This window comes from Seriola dumerili, unplaced genomic scaffold (assembly GCF_002260705.1).
Source record: "Seriola dumerili isolate Sdu_G_001 unplaced genomic scaffold, Sdu_1.0 BDQW01000149.1, whole genome shotgun sequence".
Lineage (NCBI taxonomy): Eukaryota > Metazoa > Chordata > Actinopteri > Carangiformes > Carangidae > Seriola > Seriola dumerili.
This window is the reverse complement of record NW_019174404.1, coordinates 19,895,021-19,917,397: the sequence shown is the minus strand read 5'-3', so window position 1 is coordinate 19,917,397 and position 22,377 is coordinate 19,895,021. Positions and strand designations below refer to the sequence as shown.

The following is a 22,377-nucleotide window of genomic DNA, read 5'->3' as shown; positions in this document are numbered from 1 at the left end:
TACAAATGAGCTGCACATTTGGTACAATACATTTCTGTTGTTCTCTAATTCATCAACAACAACCTCTGAGGCGTTCCCTGAGGGGAAGGAAAGGCTGATTCGTTACTGTCAGCTTATATTTGCCTCTTGTTGCACAGACAATGATTGCTCTGTGGAGAAACATCAGACTTCCAGACCAGAAGAAGCACAGAAATTAAAGCTGCTAACTCTGTCAGAGTCTCTATGTAACTTCTTCATCCTGTTGATTTCTCGTCTGGACTGAACTCATGTCTGCAGAGTACAATTAAGACATGTAGTTTATGAACCACCAGCGTCACTTCATTCTTAGTGTCCTGCAGCAGTAACTTTTAATAGGATTTCAGCTGTTTCATGGATGCTGTCCAACAATAATTCACTGGAGTGTATAGTGTAGCCGAAGCCCTGAGTCAGCCACTTGCCAAAATACATTTCCTTCCCACAGTTATTCCTCAGTGTAATTTTTCCTATGGAGTTCATGAAGTGATGCAGTTTTACTTGAGAGAGCCAAGGTTTTTTTGTCTTGTACGCTGGCTCCGGGCCTGTTCATTGAGAATCTGTCCCACAACTCGTGTACCATTGAAGAGCAAGCTGCTCTCATGCCTTATCCAAATGACTTCAACAGTGTCAATATGGAGAAATATTAGGCTACATCCTTTACTGTCATATTTAATTCCTTCAAATGTATTTATTTACTATATGGGAAAATATTTTACCATCACACTTTGTTTTTTTAAATATATTTATTCTGAATTTCTGTCTAATGCTTCATATGTAGGAATCTATGAAAATATGCATTGTAGGTTGGTTATATTGTGATAGTTCATGATGATAGGAAATGTTTAATATGTAGCAACGTGACACAAGCAGGTGGAAAAGGGGGGACACAGTATGTGATGCAACCCTCTGGTTTTTCATAATAATATATAACTGAAGAGTGTGAGAAACTACATTGGAATTCACACTTAATAAGAATTGAATACTGTCTGTCCTTATTGGGCTTTGAGGCCCTGGCTCCTCTCTCCGTCTTTTTGGAGAGCTACAGAAAAAGGAAGAGTGTGTGTGTGTGTGTGTGTGTGTGTGTGTGTGTGTGTGTGTGTGTGTGTGTGTGTGTGTGTGTGTGTGTGTGTGTGTGTGTATTAGAGGGTGGAAGGGAGGACACTGTACGTTTGTGTGAATGTATGTGTGTAAGCATACACACGCACGCACAAGCACAGATGGCAGCTGCTCAGCGAGGCCTTGGAGTGGTAATTACTGAGTGTGAGGCGCATTACTTAACTCTTAGCGTTGCAGTCTGCAGGGTATCTGTATTGTTGCTACTGCTATAGACAAGGAATTCATTTTAAAGAGACTGGCTGGTTTAGGTTGAAACCTCCCCTTAGGAGAAACAATAGTCTACTCTTAGACAACAATACAACTCAACTTTGTGCCTGCCTATGTTGTAGAAATTACCATGCAACATTTACATTGAAATGAATGTTTCTGTTGGAAGCTCATTATAGATCTTGTATTTGTTGCAGATGACTTCTTGTTGTTTTTGCAGCAAACTAAGAAAACATTGTACATAACTCATAATTAGGAATTGGGTCACCCTGTTTTGTACTCCATCATTGCAATTGTTAAGGTTTTGCTTTTTATTTTGAGTGTGTATTTAAGTTGCTCTGTGTATCTGAGACTCTGATCCTTTATTGATTCAATTACATTGAAAACAGCCTTCACAATTGATCAGTGGCCAAATTAAATGTTGATTTAAAAAAGAAAAAAGAGAAGCATTTTGGGAGAGATATTAACCACTGCAGAAAATGTAAGGGGTTAATTTATCAGACATCACTACATGACATATTTGACCTACAGTATAAGTTCAATCCTTTTTCCAGATCTCTTACCATGGCAGTGGAGAGGGAGGAGAGAGTGACGACTCAGAGGGGGAGAACCAGGAACTTGCACAGATTGACAGAGGTAAGTGCTCTCTGCCAAACAAATGATTTTCATTGTAAATAGATGATGACCTTCTCCATCATTCATTTACTCTCACACATTATGATTAAATGTTTCAAGTCAACAGATAATTGCTTGTTGATAAGAGCATTTGCACTCTTTTTGCAACCATGTCTCCACCTTCTCCTTTGACATTTCCTGTTTATCAACTCCTAGAGAGACGGAGAAATTGCGCCCTCACCCCATTGGCCACCAGCCAGCAGCACAACCAGGGCCCCCTCTCTCCAGCTCGGTTACGGCGCCTGCGCCTCCTTCTAGATGCCAATCTGGATCGTCACTCTTCAGAGGAAGAGCTTGAGCGAATCAGCTGTGGTGACAACAGGAAGTGGGTGTCTGCACTTCCCCAGCGCCACAGTGATCACCACAGCAGCGCCTCCAGTGATGAGGAGGTGCGGGATCTCTGTGGCTGCAGGTCGCCGGCTGCCTCTGCCAGGCCACTTGTTGAGCCAGGCGCCTGCTTGGCTGCTTCCCCCAGTCCTGTGCTCTTCAGCTCCAGCCCACCACGTAGCCTCAAGCCACCACCTATGCGCTTTCAGCTGCAGGTGGTGCAGCCAGTGGCACGGCCCATTATTTTGACCCACTTTGACCAGGCAGCACCTTATAGAAAGTATCGGCACAGCTACAGTGGGGAGCCGGGGAGACCCAGTCTGGACCTGGAGAAAATGCAACAGGTTAGTAGTCCAAGGTGTGGTTACATACCTCATGACTTTTTTACGAGCACCAACCTCAATATATATACATATTGAACAGATTTCAATTACATTAAAACTACTAAGCAATAATAAATAATAATCACAAAAAGTTTGTTCTGTTTAACAATTTAGATCAGGGGTCATGTACTGTGTTAAGGGGCTACTAGCATGGCCTAAGAAATGCGGTCAATTTGTATTATTAACATATTATTTGGTAACATTATTGACATATTATTAACTTAACAACATGACAATAGAGGTATTGTTCAGATGCTTCATGTAAGTAAAAGTAACAATACAATACTGTCAAAATTGAAAGCATTATTATTACAAATGCATTTATGTGTAAGTGACATTTTAATGTTGTAGCTGGTCAAAGTGGAGCTAATTTTAACTACATTATATACTGTTTGGTAGTTAAAATAACTCCAGCAGTCAAATAAATGTTGCAGATTAGGAAGAAGAATATTTCCATCTAAACTGTAGTGGAGTATAAAGTATAAAGTCAGATGAAATAGAAATATTCAAGTAAAGTACAAGTCTCAAGTGTGTACTGATGTACAGTTCTTAAGTAAAGGTAAGTAGTGACCTGCCATCACTGCAAAATGAAAATGTGTTTAAGTTCTCAGAGCACTTAAATGATGAATTATTATCAGCTTAATTGTCACACAGCACTAATTGTCTCTCAGATAACCCAGACAAATGATCTGTTACCCTCAATGGGATATTTAGCTTGGAGACACCTTAATACTCAATTAGCAGGCTCCATAATGAATGAACACTGTGCACTTTGCAACACTTCAGTCATTTTGTTGAGAATTGCACGTTATGTATTTTCTTTTGTTGCATATGATGATACACTACCTGACAAGGTGAGGTGGTGATGTCTTCCTAGCAGCACTTGAGAGCATTCATAGGATGCCTCATGCTGAAGTATTTTTCTTAGCATAGTACAAAAGTACAAAAAAGCAGATGAGTGTTGCACTACTCTCCTGAACAGCTCAGACTGTAAAGTCAGGCTGAGGATTCTGTCCAAAAATACAATGATGTCCCTGCAGTCTACCCGGCTACCCTCCACACACACATGGCCACACAAATGTGCACACTCGCACAAGCAAACAAAGTCTTCCCTTTCCATGGCCGGACGCTTGCCACCACGGTGGTCTGGCTGGAGAGGGATGAAGGAGAGGGAGGCACGGACGGCAGATGTCCGCCCTCGTTTCTCACAAAGGCTGGCGAGCGAGGGGAAACGATGGAGGGGTGGAGGCAGAAGGAGAGGATTAAACAAACAACAGAAAAACGACAGCCACTAATGAGTCATGGAGAAGCTGGTCCACTAATCATTAAAATCCAATAGACTTGTTGGCCCACACCATGGATGGGAAAGGTTGTGTGTGTGTGTGTGTGTGTGTCTCAGTGAGTGTGTGTGTGTGTTTGCACAGAGAGAAACTGCAGGTTTCAGGGGTCCATATGTCCATGGGGTTTTTAGAGGGAAAGAACAGATGATGAGAGACAGCGGGCAGCAATGAGAAGGGTTAAAAGAAAAAAAGAAGAAGAGAGAGAGAGAGAGAGAGAGAGAGTGTGTAGGGGGGGTACGCGTCTATCATCCTGCCTGTCTTTTTGTGTCTGCATGTGTACATCCTTCTGTCTGCGAGTTTGTTGCTGTGTCTGTGCATGCGTGCGTGTTGCCACAGTGTGTGTGTGTGTGTGTGAGAAAGTGTGTGCACACTCGGTCAAGTGGAATGGGAGGTGCTGCAGGGAATACAATAGGGGGCCTACAGAGGTAGCTAGCAGACACAGCTCCAGTCTCCTATTAACCCTTTAGCTGGACAACTTCCACGCACAAAGTCTGCCTCAACTTACACACCATGTCATTTCTTTCACAGATGCACTTCTGGAGTTAGACAGAAGAAAGAAAGATGACTGAGCTGGGTCTTTAAAAAAAAAAAAAAGAAAAGAAAAGCAGGTAGCATTTAAAGGTGTTAAAATCAGGAGGATTCTGTCTGATCAGGTCAAACATTTTCCATCCTCCTAAAAAATTATTTTAGATTCCAGACTCCCATTCTTTTAGTTTCTTACTGAAACCCCATATGAGAAGCTCTCTGTTATATCTATTAATTGATAAAGATTTACCAAAGTTTGTATGATGTTGATGAGGAGCACAGCCTGTGACCAAAGTTGTTACACATCGTCTCCTTGTTCTAAGGAATAAGCAGAGAAATATTTTTCATATTACGCTATTAAATTAATGATTTTGTTCAACGGATGTTGAAGTCCACTTGTGTTCCCCCGAAACCCTCAATTGTCGCTGCTGATCTGGTACTATCTAAAGCCAAAGCTTGGAAGGCTGCCATACCCCAGTGTGACCATGAGCTGCGACCTTAGCCATACATTTATTTATCTCATAATTTTATTAAAGGTGGGGTTAAAGGGTCAGCAGGCTGTTTTCCTTTAGTCGCTGATAATCCCTCATGCATGCTAATCCATGACCAATTGCTCAGATGTGACACTGCCGCTGTTTGTTAGCTTGATTATCATGAAAGAACAACTGTTTATGTGGAAGATGCTGGTCAGACCTCTGTATGTAAATGGTGCAGCTGTACAAAATATAATAAAAAATACACACTTCACTCAAATGACCACAGCAGTATTTTACATATTGTAGCCATTTTGCTAGTTTACCTTACTTGCAGTCATTTCCTTTTATAATTTTCCTACCCATTATTTCTATTTCCTACATACTATTTATATTAATTGAATTCATTGAATATCAAATGTAAACATGATTGCAATGAGTAATGTCTCATATTGAACATTATACATTTTTAAAATAAGATTACAGTTGTGAGTCAATACATTTAAAAGTGCAGATAAAAAAAGATCAGCTGGTGTGTTGATGTTTCAGCTTCAACATCAGAGACGAGTGTAAATATATAGACATAAACAGTGGTTACATTATAGCTCTCACCAAGGATCAGCTAAGATAAGCAACTCAAAGCAACAGTTGTGTATCGCAGAATTCATATACAGGTAACACAGGTAATTCTTTATATAAATCACAGAATAAATTATCCAACCCTCCAAACATCACACATAGACTAAATGTTTAAAATTCATCAGTTCAGAAATTCACTTCCTCTAAAACAATCATAAAGACAAAACCAAAACTGAATCCTCCAAAATCTTCAAAATTGGAAAATCAAAATATTTCACTTTTTGTATTCTTCATGAATAACCACAACACTCAAACAGCCAGCCAGAGTCACGACCTGTTAGACGTGTGTGTGTGTGTGTTTGTGTGTGTGTGTGTGTTTGTGTGTGTGTGTGTGTGTGTGTGTGCGTGCGTGCGTGCGTGCGTGCGTGTGGTTTAAGAGGAGCGTGGTGTGGGCTGGTGGTGAATAACAGTGATTCTGCTGCAGTCAGTGCTGTATGTGTGGAATGAAATTGATGAAGGACAAATGTTTGGCTGATGTTATTTAAAGTTGGTTGCCCCCTTTTTTCAAAGTACTCACATGTTTGATAAACAAAGTTGACTCACTTAATCACATGCAGTATTAAAAATGTATCTTTGTCAGCTTTTTTTGAGAAGCTGAATTAAATACAAAGTAGAAATTTCCATTTTGAATTGCTGTGGGAGCAGCTTGCACCCAAAGCGACTGTAGTCCCATTGATGAAAAGAGATAAGGGCTGGCAGGAGGTGAGCATGAGGGCAAGTGCACACCAGCTCTCTCCCACATCACAACAGCAGGAGTCTTGTGTTTCCATTCTTTCCTAAGCTCCCTTCCCCCTTAGAAGCTACCTCCCCAACGCGAGACAATTCGATGATTGTGTGGTCCCACCACCCCCACTGTGTTTTTGAGAATAGTGAAGCTGCGTGGACATAGAGGGGAGTGGGAGACAGGATATTGCATAAGCTTCATTGACCGAATGTTTAGTTTAGTGAGACAGCTGGATTTGCCTCACTTTCTTAATCATCCTGATTCAATGTTTATTGACTGCCAGTGTTCACTTCTTGTCACATCACACAGTACGTTGCTGTTTTACTGTAAAGATTACTGTTTAAATGAAGGTTTTGAAATGGTTGAATTTTGGTAATACGCTCAATTTAGAATCAATATTCAAATATACATAAGCCTGGCATGAGCTTTACTCAAGCAACTGTACTGCAGTTAGTTCTTTGGGTTTACATTTTTGTTGAAGTGTACAAGACAGTATGTTACAAATTATACAAGCAAGCAACTTTTATATAGTTTTGGGATTGTTACATAAAGAGAAGCTGCAGAAGTTTCACTTAATGTTGAGAGAAAGGAAGTGAACTCTATTCTTGTACTCCACAGAAAATGCTGCTGAAAAAGAACTGCGGAGGGAAAACGCGGACCATAAAGATTCGGGTGAGTTAGTTTCCCACAGCAAATGAACAAAACCTTTTGTGGTAATTTGTCATGATGAATCCCAACAATTTATGGTACAGTGTTTCCCACAGAATCAGATAAAGTGCTCCTCAGCAAATATTTTAATTGTGACAAATAAATAACTGAACAATACATACAGCTCCAGTCCCAGCACACACATGCAGTATGCTCTGCACACACGTGCAGTATGCTCTGCGCACCCTGAATATCAGGCACACACAGAGTAAAGAGACAGAGAGGTGATGAAAGTCTTGTGGATTTTTTGCAGCAGGATATCTTGATTGCCAGTCCGACTGTGACAGATGGTAGAGAGAAAACAGAGAGCAAGGATGGCAAATCAATGAAACAATGAAATAAGATTTTACCCATTGGAAATAGTAAAAAAAATCAACATGTGGTAGTCAATGTTGATATTGTGGCGGGCTGCCACAGACAAATCAATATATGGGAAACACTGGTATGTCAAAACCCAGTTGTGATTCACGTCATACAGATAAATACTTTGTTACACGAGGCATTAATCTGAATATACACACACTCAGCCTTTCCTTTTATGCAGACCAATAATAGGCAGTCCAGATCAGGTTGTCCATTACAGCAATGATAAGGTTGCGAGGTTGCCCAGCCCCTGTGAAACAGCCTGGCCCTTCTTGTTGCAAGCACCTTGATGTCCATCCAAGTGCATACTGGGACAGCATCTGGCCACAGCGTTTGTTCTCATGCCCAGAGCCGTGCCTGAGACGTCTGAAAATCTGATAGCACTGTCAGATTCCTTCTGCAAACAGAAAACCAAGCTGAAGTGTTTAGTGCAGTGATACCTAAGACAAAGAATCATGGAAAGAAATGTGCTCTTTTTTTCAGGTTTGCTTGATCTTTTGATCTCTCTTGATCTCACTCAACAACCCAGCTTTCCACTTGTACCATTAGTGGTCTTAGAAGTGCACATTTACTCGCCTAAATAGCTTTGTAACATTGAGGTATTTTCCCAAGATTGTGTCCTTCTGATCTTCCTGTAAAGTGGTTTTCTCAGACACTATGTCCAATAATCATCCAGCAACTCAGCACTGCAACTGTGTATGGGCTGATCTTGTTTGTAGTGGGTAAGGACAACATGCTGGAGAGTGGATTGGAACAAGCCTGGGCATCTTGGCACAGAGCAGGGTACTCCAGAAGGATGCACAGTGTGGTGAGAAAAGTGACGTTATTATCACGTTGTGTGGGCTAGTGTCAATGGAAGCTTATCACACACTTGTTTATGGTTGCACACACATACATCAACGGTAGCAGGCATCTAGTTTGCTCCAGTCTTCCACGTAGGTATGTGTGATCAGTACAAATATGTACATAAACTCAGGATAATCTTTGAGAGTCTGTTATGAAGAACGATTGAGTGGAGATGAGAGATGGAGCCGAGGAGGAGGAAGAAGAGGTGGAGTGTTTCCAGGGATGAAGTCATTTTCCATTTATAGCCTGGCTGGCTTCTATCTGTTTAGCTCCACTGATACATAGAGATATTGCTCATTATTCTCTGTTCTCGCTGATGCAGTTGGTCGTGTTGTTGTCCCTGTCAGTGACGTCTGTGGGCACTGGGTACATTCCACTTCATGGATTTTTCTTGAAGCGAGTACACAGTGAGGCACAGTGGACTGATGAGCCATTTAGAGGCTTGTGTTGACTTTTTCTACCCTTTGTGCCACTCTGTACCCATCTCTCTTTCTCTGTTACATCTTTTCTCTGCTGTTACCTCTTTCCCTCTGTCTCTTTCTCCTTTTATCTGTCAGCCTCCAGTTTCCTGGCCAGGATCCAGAAGAGACACTGGATCTGGATGGGGCCCCGGCTTTGAGACTTGATTCAAGCATTCAAGCATGGGAGTTGTTAAGAGGGTTGGGGAGGTTGATGATGGTGGTTGTGTTTGTGTATTAAGTGGGAGTGGGGGGGTGGGGGGTGGGGGGGCAGTAGCAAAACATAGCTTTGGCTGCTGTTGCTGCTGCTGCTTACGCCTTCGCCCTCCAGGGGTTGGAGGTGAATAGGAGAGTCGTGAGAGGTTCCCAGGCTGTAGCAGGCAAGAGTGATGGCGTCTGGTTTCAGCCAACGTAAAGGATGGGTGCAGAGGATGGCAAAGATTGATTGAGGTGAGGGAAATGGTGCAAATATGAAGAGATTGGAAAGGGAAAATATGCTGCATACCCCTTTGATTTTGGGTAAACTACATGGCCTGGACGTAACTGAAAGATGTTTTGGTTCTAGCATGAGAACAAGCAGATGTTAAAGGAACAGTTTGACAGTTTGGGAAATTCGCGTTCTTTCCAAGAGGCAGATGAGAAGATGATGCTACAACTAATAGCTGGTTAGCTTAGCTTAGCACAAAGACTTGAAATGGGGATACAACTTCTAGAGTTGCTGCTAGGTGTGTTTTTGTTACCTTTGGACAGAGCAATGTTAGCTGTTTTCCCTTGTGTCCAGTCTTGCTATGCTAACATAAGCTAATTTGCTGCTGGCAGTAGCTTCATATTTACTGTACAGACATGAGAGTGGTATTAAACGTATCTAATTCTGCAAAAAAACTATGAAGCCATGGATGGATTATGAAACAATGGGCCCCTCGGCACCGACATGGCAAAAGCACCCACTTCCTACCAGGCAAACATATTTTGTTCACAGTGGAGATTGTGAGAAGCTCTCTAACTCCTAGAACAGCAGATCCACATGACCTGCCTCACCACAAATATACAAAACACCATAGATAAAATATTAAAGCAGAGAAGCATCATGGCAAATCTAATTCTAAACAGAACAAACTTAAAACTACATCAAATCTCCAGAGAGAAACATTTTTTAACCCGGTGTCTTAACTCAGCTTTCCAACCACTGCTTTTGATGTCTGCACAAACTGAGGGCCTTGTACTTTTGGGACTTGTACTTTGCTTGACCCTTCTGGGCCTTAAATGTCTGTTATACTACAGATGTGACCACAGAACTACTCTGCAGGGACTGCTAACGTGGATAGGTAGCCATCCAGATGTTTGACTCTTCCTTGCAGTCGGACAGACTCACATCCACCATATGGAGAACATCTGAACACAGCTGACATTTATCAAGTTTACTGTAACTTGTTCTTGGGCTGCGATTTGTTTTTCCACATCTCACTTTTTGCCTGTTTATATTAACATTGGTAGATAAAACAGCTCCAAGTGGTTTTGGGAATTGTTGCTGCGTTACTGTGGCTCAGTTGTCAGTGCTGAGTCCCTGTTGAATGGAGTCATAGCAACACCTGTAGCTTCACACGCACTGTTCATGGGGCTTTTTTCATAGGCACTAATGTCACTTGGTACTTTTCCAGTAGCAATGGGCATCTGAATGGAATCAGTCAGTTGAAGGGATGCCTCTTTCTCAGTAACACTGTAGGTTGACACTGACAATATAAAGCTATCCTTATCCATAACACACGTTTTTCCATGGGATCGGCTCCTTACTACAGTTAATCTGTCTCAAGGTCCTAAACTTTCTCAGTCCACCTTCTCAAAAACTTCATTCCCCCTCAGCAGGCTCTGGAGAAAGTGCTGCCTCACTGCCAAATCCAACAAAGTCATTTCCTGTCATTTCCTGTAGGGAGGAGAATGACCAGGGCTAATTTTAGACAGAGGGCTTGTAGAGCTACAAGAAGCATGGTTCTGCTCAGAGGGGGATGTCTCTGAGTGAAAAAGCATTTATGTCTCTGAACCTGCAGTGTGATTAGAAAAAGTCACTGTGAAAATGTTCCAATGAGGTGCAGTGACTTTCCCACCACTGCCAGTGTGGTTATCAGCCACTGTTCTCACAGTTACATGTGTTATAACACAGCCGCACCCAGTGACACCAGTGACGTATACTAACTGAGCCATAATAGCATAACTCAGGGACAGCAGGTAATCCTCACCTTTTACATCCAGTAAAGCTCAAAAGCTGGATTAACCCAAACACCTACTTCTGACAGATCCATGACCACCGCTCTCTCTCTCTCCTTCTGTGTCCTCAGAATCTGACAGGCACTCGTCCTCCACCCAGGTACACCTATGATCCCTCTATCTTTGCCTTTCGCTCCTTGAGCACAGTGCCGCCCTGCAGCCCCCTGACCCCGTGCGAGGATCCTCCCTGCTCATAAGAAAATTCATCCAACGCCAGATAATACTTCCCCTCCCGCCCCCAACTCTTCATTCCTAGACGGCTGCTTTTGTGTGGCTTCTGCAGCAAGACCAAGGAAGGACTGATGTGAAACTGACCACTAGAAAGACATTTGTTTGATGAGCGAACTATTGCACACTCAGGTAATCCCACCCTGTAACGCTGTCACCATGATCGTTGTTCTCCACGTGAAATCAGCAGGGACATTTGGAGAATGAAGTGGCCTAAACACAACGTTTCTAAGGATTCTTCAGGTATTGCAAATGTATAGCTATTTCTGAAAAGATCCTGTGATTGGAGGAAGAATGATGAAGAAACAAACATGGACGGTGGACTAGAGGTGTGGTACAAAGGGACAAGGCCGACCGTTGTGAAACTTGACTTTAGTTCTGGTTGGAAATAAAAGCATGTAAGACAATCAAATGGTTCCCAAGGTTTCCTCCTTTTATTTGATTACTGGACATCTTGTAAGGCTCTTGGTAACTTCATATACTAAACATGGTGAGGTGAGTCATCTGATATGTTATTGTTGCGATGAACATAGACAGTGGTCACGTTTGTCTGTCTGAAAAACTACTTTGGATGTGTTATTGAATATGCAGGTCATGACGAACGAGCTATAACAAACATGTATGAATGTAGTTTGAATAGTAGACCTTTGATGATGTACGTTTCTTAATGAATTTGTCACTTTTAGTCCAGGGTCAGAGTTAAGTACTTGTATCCTCTTTTCTTGCATGAATTCCACTGTTTTGCAGAGAGAGAGGTATATGGAAATAAGGAAGTATGAGAATAGTTTGCTGCACATTTGGCAAGTGTAACTGGTGCTGTGTTATGCATAGCCTACTTGTAGTGTGCCATTATTTTTTTTCAAATATTTTACCTCATTACTTTCTAGGTAGAAGAGGACCACTGGTGTATCCAAGACATCCCAGTGTTTTCTAAAGATCTCTTAATGCCTTGAAATCACATTCCTGTTGTATTGAATGAAACTTGAGGTAGTTCTCAGCTCAGCTTGACATGAGATGATTCATTGATTAAACACAACGTCACCACTGTAACTAAAATTGAAGTGAATGTAACATTGACATGTTTTCGTCCACTGTTGCACAAAATGAATCAATAAATGCCCTGTGGCCTCTTGTTTAGGTAATCTTTTTTTCTTTGGATCAGTATATATATATATATAGATTTATGTAATGTAATTTATGATACAGACAGGTGACAATATAAAAGAGAAAACCTGAATAACTGAGTGAACGAACAACATAACTGACACTTTTAAGACGCTTTTCTTTGCTAGGTAACACTAAAGCTGTTCTTTTGGTCCTTACTTAGATAATATATCTGGGATTTTCCTTTAATTTATCACTCATCCATTATGTCACAAGGTACTATACTGAATGTTTTTCTCTGCTTGAAGCTCAGTATGTACCTGTCCTGTATTTAACAGAGGCATGAACTCCCACAGATTTTATTAGTGAAACATTAAGTCCACATCTGACACTAAACCTTTAAAGCTGCACTAGTTGATATTTTTATACTAACGATGCTTCAAATGACAGTATGTAATGTAAAAGGTTTTAGTATCTTTTAGCTCATTGTTTTGGTTCACTCTCACCACTCTCAGCGGTTTTCATGAGAAAAGCGCTGATAAACCCACTGTACACACACACAGACATACGGTTACTGTACATCAGAGGTCAGTAATAGGCGGACCCTGGTCCAGATGCTATCCTATCCAGACCCGGATGTATAGCCTATAAATTATTGAGAATTATTCAATTTTAACAGAACGTTTCCATTTTAACCAGCATAGCTTTTCTGGTGTCATGATGTTACTCAGCCAATTACTACAAATCAAGTCACTGAGTGAGACACAAACATGCGAGCGACGACATCAGCGAAATAAGTGAGGAAAGTGGGATAGAAGAAGGAAAGAGAGAGAGAGAAAAAGAGAAAAGGAGTTAAAGCTGTTCATTTTGTAAAATGAAGCACTTTATTATATTCTATCAAAAGCCCTCTGCTATGTAGTTAATACTTATTACAGCTGTTATTTTCCTTGAAATGATATAAGAACATAGTTATTATATTGTTATATAGAGAAAGGTCTCATTTATAATCCCTCCCTAAACCCTTTGCTTGAGGAAAGTTTGTCCAACTGGACTCTTTGGACTTTCAATTGAATGCCTGTCTCTGGATGTGTAAGTACCTGCTAACCTGTGCCCCACGAAAACTTTATGTGGTGATAATATGTCAATACCATTTGTAGTTGCGTTTGAGGCAGAGGGGACCATGTTTTCCATTTGTGATTAGTAGGTCACAGCACAGAACATCACAGCAAAGATCCACAGCCAAGACCACAAGCCTCTTTGTGCCAGATCATACCCTGAGAAATCCTGTGTGTGAGAGAGAGAGCTTGAAAGAGAGGAAAAAGACAGTCTGACGTCAGAACGAGGTTGCGTGTGAAGAAGAACAGCAGAGGAAGGACGGCTGGAAAATTTAGAGGAGAGTGGCTGGAAGAGGGTATAATCAGGTCAAAGTTAAGGGAGTAAGAGTAAACAACTCAGAGGTTATGTACAGACACTTTTATTATACATTTATATAACAAAATACAGCTTCTTTACTTTGTGTTTCGAGAATAGACAACAGGAAAGAGGATGGAACGTATGGCAGTAAACCAAGAGAACAGCACTGAGTGGGATTTCACAGAGCGAGGAATCCTGCTCTAGGCAAACACCCCAGTAGCTGACTCGCTCATAAAGACAATCATGTTAAAAAGAGAACTTTGAGAAGGTTGGGCTATGCGTGTGTGTGTGTGTGTGTGTCGGTGTAGACACAAGACACACACTCCACTTAGGTTGAGTCATTATCAGCTTGTGTTTCATCCAGTAAGCCATCCAAGTGTCCAGATGGTCAGAAAAGCTGCTTCAATGCTCTCCCTCTTTCTCCCTCCGTTACACACTCTCCTTTGGAAAAAAAAAAAAAAAAGGTTATGCCAGCGATCGACTGAAGCCAAACAGAGGAGGGACACAGATTGGATGTCAGGTGGATTTAACTGCAAGAGGAGCAGCCAAAGACCAGAAAAACTGAGTTGAGATCAGTTACTGCTCCTTCGCTCTCACTTTCCGTTTTCTGCTTGATTGTATAGAATTCAAATAAAAAGTTCAGGTGCCACCCGTCTCAATCGCAGGGAAAAGTGCCAGCAGGCTGACTGCCCAGTGTCTGCTCTGAGGGGGCAATTCCCCAAGCCTGCCCATTTAATGTGAATTGGAATAGTGTGCTCTTTGTTTATCAATCCGCAAATTCGGAAATCCTCAAGAGATGAATCAGAGGGTGCAGCAGCATCCTCGCTGCCCGCCCCTGGTCGGTTCCAAGCTCCTCGTTTTTCTAAGCTGAACCACACACAGAGGGACTGGGATGGATGGAGGGGGTTAATGGTCAGAGCTGAGGAGACCAGAGGCCTTTGTGTTGCAGGTATTATCTGAAGTATAAAAGCTGGTGGAGTGGAAGCTGAAGAGCTCTCTTATGTTTTCCCTCAGTAGCCATACTTGTCATTAAGGTGTGTGCGGCCATCTCCAGTCTGACCTAAGAGTGAAGAAAAGAAAGTTTGAGCATCAAAAGGACATGCACGCACACGCACGCACACATTTTTGGATTACGTTAAAGTTTTCTGCTAGCTCCTGATCAAACCAATTGTGATGCTTAAATTATGCAATGCAATTAGTCTTGACTCTGAATCCAAACACAGTCTGGCAGACATTTCAAAGTTTATTTTACTCCAGCTTATCTTATCATTTTTAAGTGACTTTGATCTGCATTCCTTAGTGAACAATGAAAATGTCCCTGCAATTTTGGCTGCACAAATGGACCATGAGACCGTGTTTTCTTCCTCTCACAGTATCCTTAAAAAATATTTGCCTCCCCCCTTCCCTTCATTCCTGAGCTCCGTAGCCCAGGAACACGCACGTCTATCAGTGTCAATGAGTGTTTGTCAAGACGCACTAGAAGGCAATTACTTTGTAGTAAAAGTATGAGAGTAGCACTGCTGCTGTGTCCAGCTGTCCTAAGTCCCTGCTTTTCATTCTGCATAGACTTGATACATGTTTGGATTCTAGATTTTTCCAGGTTTGAAAGCTCACTCTGGCAAAAAGTCTTGAGATTTGGAGAAAGAACGTCTATTCTACTAATCAGAACAAAGAGCAACAGGGTTAAGGTTATACTGTCCAGTTGTTTACCTGCAGGAGGCATCCACACTGAATAATCAGGGTCGTCCTCTGGATACTGTCCTGAGAGCTGCACTGGGGGCTATGAAGACACACCATGAGGAGATTCAATTTATGTCACACTTTTTCTGTATCATACATCTGAATGTTTACTCCTGTGTGTGTGTGAGGACCTACCCTGCTGGGGCCCATCACTTTCTTCTTCTTTCTGGAACTGGGCTCAGCTGCTGCCTCTCTGTCACCTTCTGCTTTGGACTCTGTGGAAACGGAGGTACAGTACATTAAAGATTACAGTGCACCAAAGCCACTGACAGACAATAATAATAATAATAATAATACGTACAACAATAATATTTTTTTATACAACAATTTTGAGATTCTTTCACTCATTGGGAAATATTGTATTTTGATCCACTACACCTTTTGACAGCTTTGTAACTTTTCAAATTAAGAGTTTCCATACAAAACATATGGTGAATTTTTGTAATATAATATTAAATGACCAATTTTAAAACATTAAAATTAGCTACACCTTGACCAGCTACAACTTTTAATTTCTGCTTACATGTTAATGTGTCATTATTAATGATGCAATCATACAACAATAAAACACTGGCACATGTCATTTTGCAAACGACTACTTTTGAGTAATTTTGTCGCTGAAAATTCAAATTTTGAACATGGGACTTGAGGATTATTTTTACATTGCAGTACGGCTCCTTAAATAAATGATCTGAATACTCCCCTCACCACTGCTGCACAGTAACCAATACTTGAGAGAGCGCAGATTAATATGGAAACAATAAGACACATCACCCACTTGGACTCAGTGCCGGGGCCTTGTTGCTCTTGTGCTCGGGGACCTGCTCCACTGCTTCAGCACACTCCCCACCTCTCCTCTGTTTGCTGCTTTGCTCTGACATGAAAACACACAAACAAGAAATATAAAGTGCCATATGGATTCTAATTTTTAAGGTTAAAATAGATCCTGTGATGGTACAGATGTGGGTCATAAGGACAGATTTTACCTGACTTTGTACCAAAAATACAAAAATAAAATATAAGAGTTGATCTAAGCCGACCACTGCTTCATAATTGAATTTTATGATCTATGTCTGCATATGGAAGCACACAAAGTAAACAGTATGCTGTTTGTATGTATAAAAGATCTACTGCCACCCAGTGGCATTATAAGGCACCATCATCATCATCATCATCATCATCATCATCATTAAAACTTGTGAACATACTATAAAGAAGTCAGAAAACCAAAATGCATGATTCCTCCTTATCCCCTGCTTCCTCCGACAGTAACAGTTCTTTTACCTTTCAGCTCATGGGACTGTACTGGCTTCCGTCTTTGCTGGCCCGAGGGAGCGCTCTCTTGACTCATGGATGCACTGGACTCTTCAGAGTCATCATTAGACTCAGCAATACTGGTACACTGTTTATCATCATTATCCTCATTTTTCTCTGCCTCTTCCTCCTCTTCTTCTTCTTCTTCTTCCTCCTCTTCACCAGGTGGAAGTTCTTTCATATTGAAGAGCTCTGCAGGCAAGTTCGGCCGCTTCGGAGGCAACTTCTAGAGAGACAACAAAAACATCAACGGCAGAGAGAAAGAGGCTTAGTAAAAAAAAAAAAAATTAGTGATGCTCTGATACCATTTTTTCCTTCCCGACACCTGAACTTTTCTGACCCTGTATGGATGTGATGTGACTGCTCAGATTAAATCCTTTATAAAACATGAACAGATACATGAATATCATAGTCTTTCTTTTATTATCTAATTTGACTGTAAGCCATTAAAACAAATCCTGAAATAAATAATACTTCCTACACTAGTCGTTGTAACATGTTGAAATTAAAGCCTTGCATTCAGAACACTTTGCCTTTTTGCCGGTGGGACTTTCCAGTGTATCATGTTGCCAAATTGCTCAAACAGTCATTGTCGCAGCGCAATTTCCTGTGTAGGCTACTGTTTAAGAACGGCAAAGAGGAATTGATTTTATCTGGGTGTGAAATTTATTAATAGATAACGCATTACTGAATCGGTGCATAGACTTGCGTATTCGCCGATTCCCGATACCAAATTTTAAGCAGTATTGGTGTCATTTTTGATTTTTGTATCTGAAGCAGAACAACTCTAGTACAAATGCAATTTTCCACTGGCATTTAAGTCTCAAATGATTAAACGTAAGTTAAAACCATAAGGAACAACACCTACCCCAATGGTGCCAGTCTTCAGTTTGAATTTGCTTCCTCCCTTCATGGCTCCAAAGAGCGGTAAGGTCTTCTTAGGCTTCTCTGTCTCTGTGCCGCCACTACATCATCAACGCACATCAAGACATCTTGTAAGTGTTTAAATGTGGTCCAATATATATTGGAATAAAAATTTAACTCCAGAGAATGTTTCAAAGAAGATGTTAAACACAGTCTCAGACTTTTTTTCCTTCACATAACCTACATGTAAAATTTGCTAGTTGATATTTCAGGAGATTAAATCTTTCAAAGAATTCACAGATTTCTGGGTTTTAAAGCTGTAGTATGTGTGTCTAACCTCGGCAGCAGCGACGGCATCTGTGCAGGCTTTGTGAGTTCGACCAGTTTGCGAAGTCGCTGTGCGTCTCTGCGTAAGTCTGCTACGTGAACGTGAAGCTTCCTGCGCTCCACAGCGTCCATCGCTGCCTCGCTTTTTACTGCAGTCATAAAGGCGTCCAGTGGGTCCTCCGTGGAAGAGCCAGAGGAGTCTAAAAGGAGGAATGAAACATAGAATAACACGGGGAGAACATATATTTATAGGTGAAGAGGCATGTGACACAGGTGATGGTGACTCACCTCCTCTACCAGCACTGAGCTTTTTCTGAGTGTCCTCCAGCTCCTTCTCCACCTCTGACAGTTTGGCCACCTACAGTAAAATCAAATACATGAACATTTACATCAACACACCTTACATTAAAGACTTGTTGAGTGTAATAGATGAAATAGAAATAATAGATAAAAGTGAAATAGATTTTTCTGTTACATTCAGTGGAAACAGCAGCTCCTCTCACCTTACAGAGAACACCTGCATTTATACATGTTATTCATTACATTGGAGCGGAGCAACAAACACCTGGTGTGTGGTTTTCACAGTCTGTGGTTTTATAAGGTGGAGGAGTGTGTGGTATTTCACCATATTAACATTTACAGTTGTAACAGGAGGAAAAACTCCATCTGTTGATGTTGCTACATATTCTGGTCTATAGAAGGTGCTAATGCTAACATGCGAAGCTGGTGAATGTGGTAAGTATTAGATCTGCTACACGTGAGTGTGTCAGCATTTTTGTCATTAGATATGATGATTTACACAGATGATGTGTGTTTAGTTTCTGTTCAGCAAATTACACACCCTTTGTGAATTCTCAGCACAATATTGATGCTGACCACAGCAACAAGTGTAAAAAAAGGCAGTAGTGAAGGTTCTAAAGTGACAAATAAAAAGGAGGCTGATCTAGAGTCACTGCGTCCTATTTCTCCTGTTCATGTCATGGAACTGAATCAAAATATTGCAATATTCCCCAATTGTGTTTAAAAGTGCCGGCAGATGTTTACCAAAGATTCATAGGTCTCTGGCTGCTCCTCAATCTTTCCAGCCTTTTTCATTCGCTCTTGCCTCTTCCTCTCCACAGTGCCAGTTCGATCCAGGAAGGTGTCATCATCGCTGTCGTAGTAGTCCTCATCTTCCCAGTTCTTCTTCTTGCGTTTACGGGACACTGGAAATAGGATGTAAAACAGGGAAAACTCTTATCCTTATGACAACATGCTGTAACCTCCTCTCCAGATTCCAATTTCAGACATTCCCAGTGGGGCTGAGTTCCCACCTGCTTCCTGGCGCAGCAGCCCTCTGGCCTCCAGCATTCGACAGGCTTCCAGGCAGCACTGGATGGCCGCTTCTTTCTTCTTCCCTGTGTGCGTCACCTCGGCGACCAGCTGTCGGCCCATGGCATCATCCACCGGCAGCCTGACGGATAAATCAACACAGACTCTGACACACTGCACCACATCCACACACTATTTAACCTTTGACCTTTGAGACACGTGTCTCTTACTTTATTCTGCACAACCAGCTGCCGTGGTTTTTGTCTTCATACTCAAACTCCAGTTCCTCCCCTAAGACAAAGGATGTCAAAACTCAGTCAGGCAATTCAAGATACACATCCAGTTTTCTTCTGCATCTAATAAAACCTGATGTCTCCTCACCTTCCCTGTCATAGAAGCCCTGCAAAGCTTTCTTGGGGTCTTTCAGGTATGCGGCCTCCTGATCCTCGTGGAACTCTGTTGAGAAAGGGTTTTCCTCGTTCTCGTCTTCCTCTGGAACAACCTCCTCGGCTGCAGGGCGGATTTACAGGGACAGATGGAGTGAAAGGAAAGGAGAGAACTAAGGGATTAACTTGCTTCCTCAGTTACTCGCCCTGCGAGAACGTTTTATACCAGCTCACTTGAGACGACAACACAGCAGTATGTCGACACAGCTGACACGTAACACACTGTAGTGTAATCCTAGAACCAGCAGAAAAGCTCACCCATTCCCCACGAGCAGCCTGAATCTTCGTTTGACTGTTTGCTCTGGCACTTGTTGCTTTCGCCTTCCCCGCTCTCCTCCTTTTCCTCCTTCTCATCATCGTCGTCATCATCATCCGAACCATCTCCCATCATCCTCTTCTCCAGCTCTGCTTTCTGTTTCTGGGCACGCTCCCTCAGCTCTGTCACTGTTAGTTCAGACTCCTCTTCCTCATCAAACTCTGGACCCTGTGAAAGGAGAGTGAAGATGAAGACTTTGGGTTTTTCTTTCTTTTTTGAATTAACATCTATATATGTATATATAAAATTAGTAGGGAGTTCCAAATTCCATACTAAGTGGTTTCATTGACAAATTAGCTTGATAAATGACTGAAATAATTAATTTTCTGTCAAGTGACAGATACTCCCATGAAGTAATCTGCCATTTTGGCATAACCAGGCAGAAAAATAACTTAAGTTTTGACTCCTCTGCTGCAGCTTCCTATTGGGCTTATACATGATACGATAGGTCAATCATGCATGCCTTCATAAAGTGATGAATCATACTTTCTAAACAAAAACTTATAAAATGTAGTTTACTGATTAAAAAAGTATTTTAATCTATTAATACTATATGATTTAAATAACATTATAACATTTGCTCAATGCAGTGGTTGGAACAGACACGGAAATTATAAATCCTGATATGGTTTCTCCCTAAAATCATCAGAACTTTCAGTTTAGACCTGTCTGACTTTGCTCTAAGCTTCCTGTTAGAGAAGCAGATCCACCGGGTTGGTATTGGCACTGACACAGACCTACACCAGTTGAATATTGGCCAGATGTGACAGAGCAGATAAAAAACATGTTCTTCATTAATGTGATTATAAAATCCTGTCGTTCCACTGCTGGACACATTCATTCATATCTATATATATTTACATATTTTTTTAGTGCCAAAGCAATCCGTTGTGCACATATTGGCTTTATCTATCCCTGCATGCCAGGTACATTCTGTACTGTGTATTGGCAGTGTATATACCCTCAGTTTAGGAATTGGAATTGGCCTTGGCAAAGAAAAAGTCAGAGCATGCATCACTATTTCCAGATTGAACATGTCAGCATTGGCTTCAGAAAATTGTGATGGCCATTTTCACTCATTTTGGACACTAAAGATTAAACAATAAATCCATTAATCAAGAAAATAATAATCTGATTAAATGGCAATTTAAATGATTATTGCAATCCAAGCAGATTTAAAAATAAACAAATATAAATAAAATAAAAATAAATAATGGGAAAGATAGTATCTGAGTAAATATCTGTAATGCCAAAATCAGTCTCAAATATAATTTGTGAATTCTATTTTACTAGCTGAATGGGGTTTAAAAGTCATTCTTGCTTTAACATACGAGTTAAATTATAGCTGTGTGTAAACATGAAGTAATACCGTCAGTTTTTGAAGTGCAGGTGGGAAGGGTGTCCACATCATGACTTACCTGCAGGATGAAAAGTCTTGTGCTCCCCCCAAACTTTAACACGTGCCCCACGCGGAGTCTGATGTAGGTCTTCGGGGGGATCTTATTCTTGTTCACCACGGTGCCGTGCGTGCTGCCCAGGTCGTGGATGTAAAAGCCCCTCTCTTCTCCAACAGACTCCCCCTCTCCGGCCTGTCCGCGAAACTGAATCACTGCGTGGTACCTGGAGATGGAGGGATGCTCTAGAGACACGTCACACACAGGTAAACGTCCAACTACGAAGAAACTCCTGTGAGTGAGGGGTATCTTGTCCACTATGGCCCCGTTTTTGAGGATTTCAAGAGCATAAGGAATATCTGAGGCCCTGCCACCCCACGGTGGCTCTGTGTATGGTAGAGGGGGAAATTTGCCAGCTGGGGGCCCTTTCGCAGGAAGCACCCGGGGTTTGGTATCTGGTTTGATTTTGACAGGAGGAACATCCCTATCTTTTTCGCCTTTTTTGTCCTGTTCTTGACGTTCTCCCTGGGTTTCATTTTCATTAAGAGGACCCGAGAACGAGTCGCTGGTAGTGTCTATAATTTCAGCTTTGTTATTTTCTTTCACACTTTTTGTTTCGGCTGCTGTTGGTTTGGAAGAAGCAGCGACGTTACCGCGTTTGTTGGCGAGAGAAGGCGCAGCGATAAGAGCCGGTTTCTTAAACGGGTCCTCTGTTTCTGGTTCGGTTTTAGACGAGTCTTTCTTTTCGAGTTCGCCACCATTATCGGTGGTGGAGCATCCGTCCGTTTCCAGTGAAGAGCTCATTTCTTCATCTGTATTTTTCACGCTCACGTCTAACGGCTGGGAGGCGTCCATGTTT

At 41.6% G+C, this 22,377-nt stretch overlaps 2 protein-coding genes across 3 annotated transcripts in view; one reads left to right on the top strand and one right to left on the bottom strand.

Annotated features, from left to right (window-relative positions):
• Nucleotides 1-17,398, top strand: part of LOC111225510 — a 23,076-nt gene extending 5,678 nt beyond the window's left edge. The window contains exons 2-5 of one of the 2 annotated variants that reach the window (XM_022750435.1): nucleotides 1,893-1,974; nucleotides 2,170-2,684; nucleotides 7,043-7,096; nucleotides 17,026-17,398. In XM_022750435.1, coding sequence (XP_022606156.1) covers nucleotides 1,893-1,974; nucleotides 2,170-2,684; nucleotides 7,043-7,096; nucleotides 17,026-17,046 — 672 coding nt within the window. In that variant the 3' untranslated portion in view covers nucleotides 17,047-17,398. Of the gene's footprint in view, nucleotides 1-1,892; nucleotides 1,975-2,169; nucleotides 2,685-7,042; nucleotides 7,097-11,132; nucleotides 12,427-17,025 lie in introns of those variants that run through there. The other variant, XM_022750434.1, reaches the window with a different exon arrangement.
• Nucleotides 13,871-22,377, bottom strand: slc4a1ap (solute carrier family 4 member 1 adaptor protein). The gene is made up of 14 exons (XM_022750433.1): nucleotides 21,543-22,377; nucleotides 20,067-20,292; nucleotides 19,744-19,872; nucleotides 19,593-19,653; nucleotides 19,365-19,504; nucleotides 19,096-19,256; nucleotides 18,340-18,409; nucleotides 18,062-18,251; nucleotides 17,729-17,825; nucleotides 16,831-17,086; nucleotides 16,325-16,420; nucleotides 15,682-15,761; nucleotides 15,517-15,586; nucleotides 13,871-14,866 (listed from the first exon to the last, which is right to left on the bottom strand). Exons 1-14 carry the CDS (start codon nucleotides 22,371-22,373, stop codon nucleotides 14,817-14,819), a joined length of 2,457 nt encoding a protein of 818 aa, XP_022606154.1. The 5' UTR covers nucleotides 22,374-22,377; the 3' UTR covers nucleotides 13,871-14,816.

Excerpts from the sequence above, each read along its gene's own strand:
- slc4a1ap (XM_022750433.1), bottom strand. The coding sequence starts at position 22,373 with ATGGACGCCTCCCAGCCGTTAGACGTGAGCGTGAAAAATACAGATGAA. Across the intron at positions 19,654-19,743 it reads GGGCTTCTATGACAGGGAAG|GGGAGGAACTGGAGTTTGAG; the intron begins GTGAGGAGACAT and ends CCTTTGTCTTAG. Across the intron at positions 18,252-18,339 it reads GCTCAGTGCTGGTAGAGGAG|ACTCCTCTGGCTCTTCCACG; the intron begins GTGAGTCACCAT and ends TCCTCCTTTTAG.